This window comes from Lynx canadensis, chromosome C1, assembly GCF_007474595.2.
Source record: "Lynx canadensis isolate LIC74 chromosome C1, mLynCan4.pri.v2, whole genome shotgun sequence".
NCBI classification, from domain to species: Eukaryota; Metazoa; Chordata; class Mammalia; order Carnivora; family Felidae; genus Lynx; species Lynx canadensis.
In genome coordinates, this window is record NC_044310.1 from 188,208,582 (window position 1) to 188,220,945 (window position 12,364).

Below are 12,364 nucleotides of genomic sequence, written 5' to 3' on the forward strand. Positions count from 1 at the left end.
AAACTACTTGGTTGAACCTCAAAAGTGATCAGACTATTGTAAAGAAAAAAAGTAGTTTTTTGTTGCTGATAGTGAAATAGTCAATGTCACAATAGTCAGAATAATTAATTACCAACTTAATACATACCTTATATAGCTCCTGGTTTATAACGCAGTTTTCATACTTGTTGTGAATGGTTGAGATTAAGTAAATACAAGTTTATTTTTTTTTTTTTTTTTTTTTTTTTTTTTTTTTTTTTTTTTTTTTTTTTATTTTTTTTTTTAACGTTTATTTACCTTTGGGACAGAGAGAGACAGAGCATGAACGGGCGAGGGGCAGAGAGAGAGGGAGACACAGAATCGGAAACAGGCTCCAGGCTCCGAGCCATCAGCCCAGAGCCTGACGCGGGGCTCGAACTCACGGACCGCGAGATCGTGACCTGGCTGAAGTCGCACGCTTAACCGACTGCGCCACCCAGGCGCCCCAGTAAATACAAGTTTAGAAGCTTCAGGTAACAGGCACCTGGGTGGCTCAGTCAGTTAAATGTCTGACTTTGGCTCAGGTCATAATCTCACAGTTTGTGAGTTTGAGCCCTGCATCAGGCTGTCTGCTGTCAGCACAGAGCCCGCTTCAGATCCTTTGTCTCCCTCTCTCTCTTCCCCTCCCCTGCTTATGCTCTGTTTCTCTCTCTCTCTCTCTCTCTCTCAAAAATAAATAAACATTAAAAAAAAAAAAAAAAAAAACTCCAGGTAGAATGATGCCAGTAGAACTTTTGAAACAGTTTGTTGAGTATATTAACATCTGTTTTAGACACATGTAGATTTTATCAGACTAAACTTAATAAATCTGAGAAGTCCAGAGAAAATTCAGAAAAAGTCACTATAAAAAAAACAAACTTGTTCTTGTTTTTTGTTTTTTTTGTGTTTTTTAGTGTCATCTTTTTCAAGAGTTACATGTTGAGCCTCCTACATGCCTATAGCATTGTGTCGTTGGGTCCCCTAGAAATCTAAACAAATAGCTTGATACTTGGTTTCTGGCTATAAAGAGGTTATAACGCAAGACAGGAGAGCTCACCAAAATCTTTAATAGTCATCATTATACAAAACAATTTATGTTTTAGACTGACAGCACTTTATGAAAAAACTCAAAGTCATATTATATGGTTGTTGCCAAGGACTACAAAATGGACTGAAGGGATTTAGGTCTCAAAAATTAATCAGTAGTGGGGCGCCTGGGTGGCTCCGTCGGTTAAGCGTCCGACTTCGGCTCAGGTCATGATTTCACGGTTCATGAGTTCGAGCCCTGCATCGGGCTATGTGCTGATAGCTTGGAGCCTGGAGCCAGCTTCACATTCTGTGACTCCCTCTCTCTCTGCTCCTCCCCCGCTCACACTCTGTCTCTGTCTCTCTCAAAAATAAATAAAACATTAAAAAAATTAAAAAAAAATTAATCAATAGAGGGGCACCTGGCTGACTCAGTCAGTGGAACATGCAACTTGATTTTAGGGTCATGAGTTCAAGCCTCATGCTGGGCATAGAGCTTACTTAAAAAATTAATCAGTAAAGGGGTGCCTGGGTAGCTCAGTCGGTTGAGCATCCCACTTCAGCTAAGGTCATGTCTCGTGGTTCACGAGTTCAAGCCCTGCATTGGGCTCTGTGCTGACAGCTCAGAGCCTGGAGCCTGCTTCAGATTCTGTGTCTCCCTCTGTCTCTGCCCCTCTCCCACTCATGCTCTCTCTTTCTCAAGAATAAATAATAAACATTAAAACAACATTAAAAAAAATCAGTAGAATCTAGCCCTTTGCTTGAGTGGCTTGTATCATAGATCATTTGACACACCCTGTGGCAGGGCTTCATATCAATAAAATGTCTTGTCAGTGTGGGAAGGGGGAATTACTAGAAAATTTGTATTATAGTATTTGTGTCATTCTTCTGAAAATATATGCCAGGTGCCTTTAAAATTTGATCTTTTTTGGGGTGGCTCAGTCTGTTAAGTGTTTGACTCTTGATTTTGGCTCAGGTCATGATCTCACAGTTCGTGGGTTGGAGCCCCACGTGGGGCTCTGCCCTTAGAACCTCCTTAGGATTCTGTCTCTTTCTCTCTCTGCCCATCCCCCGCTCACTCACACATATTCTCTCTCTCTCTCAAAAAATTAAAAATTAAAAATAAAGTTTGATCTGCTTTGAACATTAAGTAGAGTGATTAAATGCATTTGCCAAGTTAGGATCACTACCAATAACCAAAGGATTTGAGAATACAGCTGAGAAGTTTTCATTTTCTCCTCTGTTTTTGCTTGTCCTTATATAATAATTCAACCAGTTATAAAAACATTGGACTTGAAGAGTCTCAAAATAAGTTGGTTAAGTTTTGCCTAGAGAATAATTACCTGGCATCATGAATTTCAAGTAATATCTATTAAAATCTCCTGTAGATAATTAGTCTATTCTGTTCTTAAGTTACAACCCTAAGTTTTTATTATTTAATAGTTTCTTTATATATAGTTTATTTTTCTGTACCTTTATTTCCAGTAGGTGAATCAACACAAGATGGCAAATCAGGATCTGGTGAAAAGATCAAGAAACGTGTGAAAACTCCCTATTCTCTTAAGCGGTGGCGCCCCTCCACCTGGGTCATCTCCACTGAACCTCTGGACTGTGAGGTCAACAACAATGGCAGTGACAGGGCAGTTCATTCCAAATCCAGCACCGCAGTTTACCTTGCAGAAGGAGGCACTGCTACTACCATGGTGTCTAAAGATATAGGAATGAACTGTCTGTGAAATATTTTCAAGCCTATGGAGTGAAATTATTTTTTGCATCATTTAAATGTGCAGAAGACATTAAAACTGCTTTATCTTCCTGTCAGTATCCCCTCCCACCCCTGCAACAGGACTTGCTTTAAATAGATTTCAGCTATGCAGAAAAATTTAGCTTATGCTTCCATATTTTTTAATTTTGTTTTTTTTAAGTTTTGCACTTTTGTGTAGTCTCCTTAAAGTTATATTTGTCTGTTATGACCACAGAATTATATGTGTGTGTATCAAAAGTGGTCTCAAAATATTTTTTTAAGAAAAAAAAGCAAAAACAATGTATTGCTGATAATCAGTTTGGACCAGTTTCTAAAGGTCATTAAAACAGAAGCAAATTAAGACAGGTTTGACTGCAGTGGTGTCTGGTATCCATGTTTTATTTCTGGGCCCAAGCTAGTTTATATGTTGAACTGTTGTGAACATATTATCTGTTGGACATTCTTTTCTCTTGTGTTTTGTTTGAACGTGCAATAGTCTATAGTCCACAAATAAGCTTTCTTATAAGTTCTCTTCCTAACAGAGCACACATTCTTCCATGAGTACATTTTTCTGCCCCACCCCCCATACTTTTGGCAGGTCAGTTCTATGACAGTGAATTTTGCACAAGAGAAAGCAGCTACCTGATTTCTTGCTTTCTCTCTCCTAATGGAGAATGCAGAAACATTGTCTCAAAGGGCTCTAGAGAAGGAACTACCAAAACCTAATTTGAAATGCCATTTATTTTAACCTTCCAAGTCCTAAATGTTTCTTTCCAGGCATTTTAACAAACATATTTGGTTCTGGTTTTTGGAAGTTCATAAGAGAGCATAGAACAAAGTAGACAAAGTCAAATATTAGCCTTTTTTCATTTTATTTTATTTTTTGTATGTATGTTCATGTTCCATATTCATTTATTTAAGAAGCACATTTTTATCAGAAAACTTATAGAGCTATACTTATATGGAATTTTTAAGTAGGTAGATGGTTAAGACTACATAATACTATAGCCTTCATTCTCTGAATAGGCCGTCTTTCACTCAAATAAAATTACATTTCCCATTTAAAATAACTTCAAAAATAATTTGTAGTTTTGAACTGGTAATATCTTTTTATTCCCTTCCTAAGCAAAGCCTGGTGACTTTATCTGAAAATGAGTCCTCTTCCCATGACCTAAAACACTGTGTGGAAAAATCATTCATCTGGCATGCCACATCCCTGTGGAAGGAAGGATTGCTGCCAAACCTATCATTTTTGAGCAGACTGAGGCTTACCTCTTTTTTCATAACTGTTTCCTCACTAATCCTATTTTCATAATTTCTCTTTTTTCCAGTTTTTCATATGATCTTTGATATGTGAGAAGCATTTATTATTTACATTATAATAGAATATACCTTTTAGTGATAACATGTTATATATCCTTCAAATCATATTGTCTTTTTAAAAGCTTCCTTTGCTTCTTTCAATACTGATAACTATCTCTAAACAACACCTCAGCATGTTTTTTTTTTTTAAATAAAGCACTTTATGTCAAATAAGGGACTTTTTTTTTATAAGCACAGATTATTTTCTATCAATTTGCAAACAGTGATGATCTCACTTAATTTTTCCAAATTCTCTATATAGACATTATTTAAGATCTAAGATTTCTATGGGAGGTTAAAAAGCTAAGAGGAAAACACAAATCCCCATATTCTTGCTTTTAGGTTTTTATCTCTTGAACAATATTTTCTCACTCATATTCTTCTATCTTCATTTAGCTAAAGACAACCTAAATTTCCCAATTTTCTGTCCAAAATATTTATGACTTACTATATAAGCCACCTTTTTTTTTTTTTTTTTGCCATCTGCTATGATCCTATGAGTTAGATGTTACATCACTTAACATTTATTCTATTTTTCTAGTGCCTAGGACTTCCACCTTTTATGTTTTATTGGCCCTTCTGTTGATTCAGATCTTTAACATATTTTTCAGTCTTCTGATACAGTTATTCTTCTATCTGTGAAACAAATTATATCTTTCCCACCAAATTTTCACTTAGTTCTCTTGCCTTTAAATGTCTTTGAACTGCATTTCAGAATATTATTTTCAAACATTTGTAGGATATCTTTGAGTCAAAATAAATGATATTCCTTCTCCAATTGAAAGCATTGAGGATAAATAACCATTGGAGGTCTAACATCAGTTAGACCTGATCATCTTTTCCTGACAGAAGAAGAGTTATCTTACATTCTACTTTGTGTTTAGGCTAGTTGGTTTTAATTTTTCTAGCATTTTTTTTTTGATGTTGACTAATAAAATGCTTTCAAAAATATATATACCAAATTAGAAGAATCCTTATAAGTTTCCCATTTCATGCAAGCATATTTAAAACAAATAATTTTCTTTCCCTAGTTTTTTTAGTAGACTGAAAAAAATAGAAGTAGAAAGTAGATCATTTTAATAAATTTTAAATTAAATCGTATATCAGACTGATTCAGAATCTGTAATCTACAAGCAGGCAAAATTACTTAAAATACTTGGTAACTTTATTCATCTAATAATAAATGTTTCTTGAAGCTAATATTTAACTGCTGTCACAAAATTTTGCATGTAGAAAAGCATTTGGGTGCTTTTGAATAAAATATTGAATGAAATAAAATATTTAATGAATAAATATTAAAATTCATTTTGCTGGTTTTACAACCTCAAAAGCTTTGTAATTGATAACCAAAGTCTAATATTAATCCCTTAACTATCCTAATTGTGTATCAGAACTAAGTCATTGAAAGAACTTGATTTGAATTGTGTTTAAACAAAAATGATTTAATTATGAATCCTAACATTGTTCCCCCTTTTTAAATTCATAATTTGGTTGGGAAAACATTATCAGTGCAAAATGTTATGTGAAGGCACAAGAATTAAATAATACAATTTATTATATACTGAATGCTGGGGTATATATACATAATCTCTTGTAATCTTCATAGCAACAATTTGAGGATTATAGTTAATATTCCCACTTTACAGATTGAGAAAACTGAAACTAAGAGAAGCTAAGTAATTTGCCCAAGTTCCACATCCTAGTAATAGAGAAAGCTGGATTTTAACCTGGGGTTTACCTCTCCACATCTCTTTCATCCACACCACACTGCCTACACACTGTATGGAAGGATGTGTAATATACTGACATTTTGTAAGAAATTCAGTTACAACACTCCAATACAGTTGTGGCTTGTATATAAGCCAAACCAGATACTTTAATGCCTTTAGAAGTTAGGCAAACATAAAACATGTAGACATGTCTATACTGACTATTGCTTGAGAAATAATTATTAATTCAAGATAAAATTCAATCCCACATCTGCCATCATGATTCTTAAAATTGTTTCACTTTTCTTCACTCCTAATATTCTTACATTGCAGAAATAAAGGTAAAGCAAATTTTAAGGGAAAAGTGAAGGTGGCTTGTAGGAACAGAGACTTTCCCCTAAATTGATTCCATACTTGATTTGAAGGAATTAATTTAACGTGGACTTTAAGTGTTATCAATCATTTGACTTCATTTTGAAAATTTCTGCTTATAGTGAAAATTTATTAATCCAGAAAACTAATTGAGGAGGATGTAGGAAGGATACAAGGACAGTATCTTTCTTATGAAGGAGTTTCAATAACTTCCTTATATGTACACACTTATTCCAGAAAATATACATTGGTTCTGAATGTGAAAATAACTAAAGAAAGGTAAGAACACACAAGCAGTTATGTGTTTCAGTGGGAATTGTCACAAAATTTGACATGTATTTTTATTTAAAATATTTTCAAGTTTGGTATCTAAAGCCAAATGGAATACCTGGTAGACTGCAGTTATTTACTGAATTTACATTCTCTATAAACCTCTCTTCATACTCATTTGCTATGGAAAAATACGTCAATACATTTTTTGTTTCTTTTTTTATATTTATGGAAATGAATATTTTATTGGAGGTAGTTAGCTCCTAGAACTTGAGATTACATTGTATTTCTATACAACCTTTTATAAATTTATGTTGAACTTAACGACCAGTTATGTGCAGGTGATTGTGTAACTATTCACGGATTGCTTTCTCTGTTACTTTAACTTCCAAGCTAACTTGTTAGAATCTGTACACATGTAAGTTGATTATCTAGACCTGTTATTCCAGAAATTGTGTCACACTCCCACATACACCCCAGGAGTTGTTTTTTTTTTTCAGACCGAGATGTTTCTAAATATACCTTTTGCTGTCAGTTTGCTCTTCAGCAGATAAAATTGCATTTTAATTTGTAGATTCTGAACGATGCAAACTTTAGCCAAAACTACCTGATCTACTCTTAAATATATTCTTTGATTTAGTAAGTCTGGCAAATCACTGTTTGAGCTAGTTACACAATGTTATCAAAATAAGGCTTTTCTATAGCTTCTCAGATTAAACTAACATAGAAGAAAAGAGGAAATCTCAGGGTGCTCTGGTGCACCTACCCATTACTTTCGTTCAATCACCTCTTTCTGACTTACTCTGTCTCTTGGTTATCTGATTTGCAATCTTCTGTATCAGGAAAATTTTCTTCATGTCTATTCTGCTTCCCTCCTGTTTTGTTTTAAAAGCATTTCTCTTCTCCAGCAGTAAAAAAAGAGAGTGAGTTGTTATCTTCTCCACTATTGTTATTCTTCAGTATGCTTCAGGCTTCTCAACATCTAAGCCAGTTCTTCAGACAAAATTACTTTGGCTCCCTTAGTATTTTCTTCTCAGCCCTATTTTTAGAACTATTTATGCTTAAGAACACCTAAAATTATATTTTATGTTCTATTCAAATTCATTACTTCAGTTAAGTAATAGTTCAGTAGAATAGAATTAAGAATTAGGATGTACCGTTTGACAATGGATCCAACCATCAGATTGTCAGAAAATCAGTACTTAAGTTTATATTATCTAACATTTTCTATTGTGGAGTTTTACAGTTTTATATTCTCATTAGTTACAACTAAAAAGCCATGCATACAGAATTGTATGTAATTTTGCCATTAAGAATTTTAACCTATATTGCAGCAAGCTTAGCATTATGATTGAGCCACAACATTTTACATATTTCTTTGTATCAAATATTAACACAAAATGCAAGATTAACTTCCAAAAACAAACCTTATAATAATTAGGTATTATCCATGAACGTTTCTGCAGACCACTTTTGAAATACTTATTATTTGCAACATAAACTGGACTATAACAATTTTCATTTAACTTTTAAGTGGCTGGCTAAAATTGAGTGTTTGTGCATATAAAGCAAAATTTAGGATTTTATTTCATGACTGATACATTTGAAAATAATTCAGATTTTATGCTGTATATTAAAATTGTGCCCCAAATCTTATCAGATCTTAAAAATTTCAATTCTGTTATTATTAGTATGATGTTCATAATGCTACTACTGATTGTAGTGACATTCATTTTTAAACTTAATTTGCAACCCAGATTCTAACATTTGGGTAAGAGAGAAGGAATCTTTAGACATAAATCATATCACTAGGGCGTCCAGTTCATCATTGAATTTTTAGGCAAATTACTGGATTTTAAACAACTTCTTAAAAATGTTTCAAAAGGCAACATATAGATTTTTTTTTCATTTTATTTGTACTTTTAGATTTCAGAAACATCTTCATGTTTTAGACGCACACTGTAGACCTAACATTACTTAAAAACTCAGGGCCCTTTTCATCCCTTTGCACATGAGAAACTTTAATTGGTAGCAAACAAGCAATTAGTCCAGTTGAATATTTAAAGTGTTTGTTGCACACACAGTTCCTTTAATGTTTCATCTTATGATTTGACTTAATTTTAATAGACATAACATCAGATTTCATTAATCATAAAAACTTGCCCCGTTCTATAATTACTGAATAGAGGGAAATGACTCAACTAATTGGCTACATGTTGCAGCATATTTAGGCCTTAGAGTTGAAACACCATCTTAAGACCATTTCTCTTCTTTGGGCAAATGGTTATACATGATGGGACAAATCATTTAATTTTGCTTTGTTTTTTAATGGGGAGAACTTAGTAAAATAGTTCCTCTGAGATAAAATTTTCTTGAGGTAATTTAACATTATAAAACTGTCTTCTAAAAGTGAAATAATGAGTTTATAGTTTTAGTAATAGTTTGGATGGTTTTAAGAAGGTAACCTATGGTAAGCTATTTATCACTTTGTCAGAAACAAATGTTCAAGCTCCAAATTGATACGCTGTATACTTAAAATCCTAGCAGTGAAGTTATTTGTAACCAGTCTCTTGTCTCAGGCTCTCCACCTTATTACCAATTCTCTTGTGTATGATAGGGAAACATTTTTAAAGAAGCTTAATAATAAAACTAAGTTACTAAAAGATGCAATTCAAAGATAGGTTCCAGTTAAAATTGAATTGCTTGGCTTCTGTGGCTTTTCTTTTTCTCGTCACATTTATTTATTTAAAGTTTTTGTATGCCTTGTTGTCATGTTTCCATGGAAATTATATTGTATAAGTGTTTGTATAAGCTGGAATCATCCTTAATTTTCTGTTGATAATTTTTCAAATAAAGATAAGTGGATAATTGTAAAGTACACTAACTCTTAGGGTGTTGTAGTAGCTGAAACATGGAGATGTGTAGCTGCCATGCTTTTTCTGAATGGACAGGAGAAACATAAGCTACAGAGTATTCATTTCTGAGGATGCTTTTCTGGAATAAGAAAGGCTAAAAATATTGGCAATTCCTCAGAACCCTCTTTCTTGTTAACGGGTATCTTTTGTTGGTGTGTTTTGCTCTTACATTACAGATAGAATATCATATGAATTTATGAAAAATTACTTTCAGTTATTTTGCTTTTGTAAAAGCCGTCTGAGACCTTGCTATGCTGTATAAGTTGTGTTTGATGGATCAGTGTGAGTATGAAATAAAGCAAATCACTTTTCTTTTGTATTATCTATGGATGCCACTATGAAAGCTGACATTAAGCCACTAAAGAGTTTTTTATGAATAATTGTAAGTAAATGCTTTGATATATATAAACCTAAATAAAAAGATTGTATTGCTACAGAGACATTGGAGAAGGAGATTTTAAGACAGTTCTTTAGGTTTAAAAAAGGCTTGCTGTAAAATGGTGCATTATTCCATTTATTAAAGATCATATTAATGACAACAATAATTGTATCTTTTGATTTTTATGAGGTCACCAGAAATTATGACTATTAGTGTGATATTTTAGGTGTTTTGTACCAGAGTAGTAAATGTCCTAATATGACTGTCATTACTCAGCATGATAACATAAACAATTATCTAACGTTAGAATAATAGTTGCATACTTTCTATTTGCCAGGCACAGTGGTAGTAGAAAAACTACCACTTGACAATTCTCATAGTAATCCTACAAAATACATATTGTCTCCATTTTTAAAAAGCTGTTGCTAAAGAAGTTAAATATATTGTCCAAAGCCACAGAACTGGTTTGAGATTCTAATGTATTTTGCATTTTGCTTTGAAACACAGTTTTCAACCTCTGATTATGCCAAGAGAATTCAAAAATAGAAGTGAAAATGGCCCAGTGGTTAAATAGAATAGCCTGGGACATACATGAAGCAATTTTCAGTTACTGAAAACCTAGCAGGTACCAAAAACATCTCTATTGGCCTAACATTGTGTATGTGCTAAACATCATCAAATAATCTCAGATCCTTGAATTTTTATAAGTCCTTGTTAAAATGCAATATGAGTTTTTGAAGGCAACACATTGTTTTTGATTCTAGGTGAATCCAGTGTATTAGCTAAGTGTCCGGAACAGGGACAAGCATGTTTTAAAAGAGTGTTAGATTTGGGCGTGTGGTTGGCTCAGTAGAGCCATGTGAGCCTTGGTCTTGGGAGGTGAGTACAAGCCCCAAATAGAGATTACTTTAAAAAAATTAAAAAATTGGGACACCTGGGTGGCACAGTCAGTTAAGTGGCTGACTCTTGATTTCAGCTCAGGTCATGATCTCATGGTTTATGGGATTGAGCCCTGTGTCGGGCTCTGTGCTGACAGCATGGAGCCTACTTGGGATTCTCTCTCTCCCTCTCTCTGACTCTCCCATGTTCATGCTCTCTGTTTCTCTAAATAAATAAATAAATAAGTAATAGAATTAATTAATTAATTAATTAATTAAAATATTACCAAAAAAATAGAACAAAAGAGTGTTGGCCCCATCTTATGTAGATGCCAAGGGAGTTTTTGCTTCAGGAGAAGCATAGCCTACTCTAGGAGGTTCTGTTGTCACCATAAATAATATTTTAAGGATAATAGATTTGCATGCACAACCTTACAATATAATGTTGCAGGCACTGCTGCAATTCTCTGCAGAACATTCAGGGTGATAACTAAATGTCCTTAGAGAAAATATGAATACGTTGGCTTGAGAAAAATGTGTAATAATGGCCTACTGAAACTTTTAATAAGGACTTATCACAAGTAAAATTATTTTCATTTACACCTACACCTATCTGATCCATCTTCCTAGTTTACATCCTCTGCGAGTGACTAACTTAAGCTAGTGATTAATCTTTCTTTTTAATCCTAATGATGAGTCTTCCTCTTTATTCTCTAGGGTTTTTCAAATTCAATTCTACATTTGGACAGCTTTCATTTTATTGTTATAATATTCACTTTTTTGAAATTGAATCACTGTTACTAGATACAAAAAAGTATGATCTTATTCCTTCCCCCCCAGGAACTTAAACCATCTTGTGGCGGAGGGAAGGCCTACACAAGAAATAGTTACATCCAAAGAAGATGACATGTAAGTCACCAAATTAGTGGTAAACTGTATGCTCAATATGTGTTTGAAGAGCCAAAGAAGACTTTTGTGAGGAAATGATTGCTAAGCAAGGTCTTAAAAGGATGGGTGGGATTTCAATAGGAAGAATAAAGGCAGAGTATTTGAAATGACCAGAGATAAGGGAGAATAGGGACTGGAAATTAGGCAGAAGTAGTTCCAAACATCTTTTAAAAGCCAGACCCAGATGTCTAGACTTGCTGTCATAGACAATAAGGAGATCAAATTTTCTTAGTAAGGAAGGACCTTGACAGTAATTTGAAGAAGTTTGGACTGACAGGTATGCAGGATAGATTGGAAAGGAAAGTGATTGGACTGAAGGCATGAGAGAAACTGCAAAAAAAAATGCAGTTTCCATTGTGACCAGAAAATTCCTTTTTCAGAAGGGCATCAAAATATATTTTGTTTTTTGTTTTTTATTTTTTTATGTTTACTTATTTTGAGAGAGACAGCATGAGTGGGGGAGGGGCAGAGAGAAAGGAAGACACAGGCTCCAGTCTCTGAGCTGTCATCACAGAGCCCCATGCAGGGCTCGAACTCACAAACCGTGAGACCATGACCTGAGCTGAAGTGAGACGCTTAACTGACCGAGCCACCCAGTTGCCCCAAAATACGTTTTGAACACCTAATGTGTAATTGTAACAAGTACCATAGTAGAAAATAAAAAAACACAGCCCCACCTTCAAGTTGCTCATAGATGATTTGGAGAAAATTATAGTATAGTTTATAAGTGTTATGGCAGAATGAAAGTCCAGTGTATTACAGAA

General features: G+C 33.9%; 1 protein-coding gene across 1 annotated transcript in view; it reads left to right on the forward strand.

Annotated features, from left to right (window-relative positions):
• BMPR2 (bone morphogenetic protein receptor type 2) overlaps window positions 1–9,937 on the forward strand; it is a 199,832-nt gene extending 189,895 nt beyond the window's left edge. Inside the window, 1 exon segment of the mRNA XM_030328063.1 lies at window positions 2,509–9,937. Within this exon segment, the coding sequence (XP_030183923.1) occupies window positions 2,509–2,759 (251 nt within the window). The 3' untranslated portion in view covers window positions 2,760–9,937.
• Window positions 9,938–12,364: the final 2,427 nt, after the last annotated feature.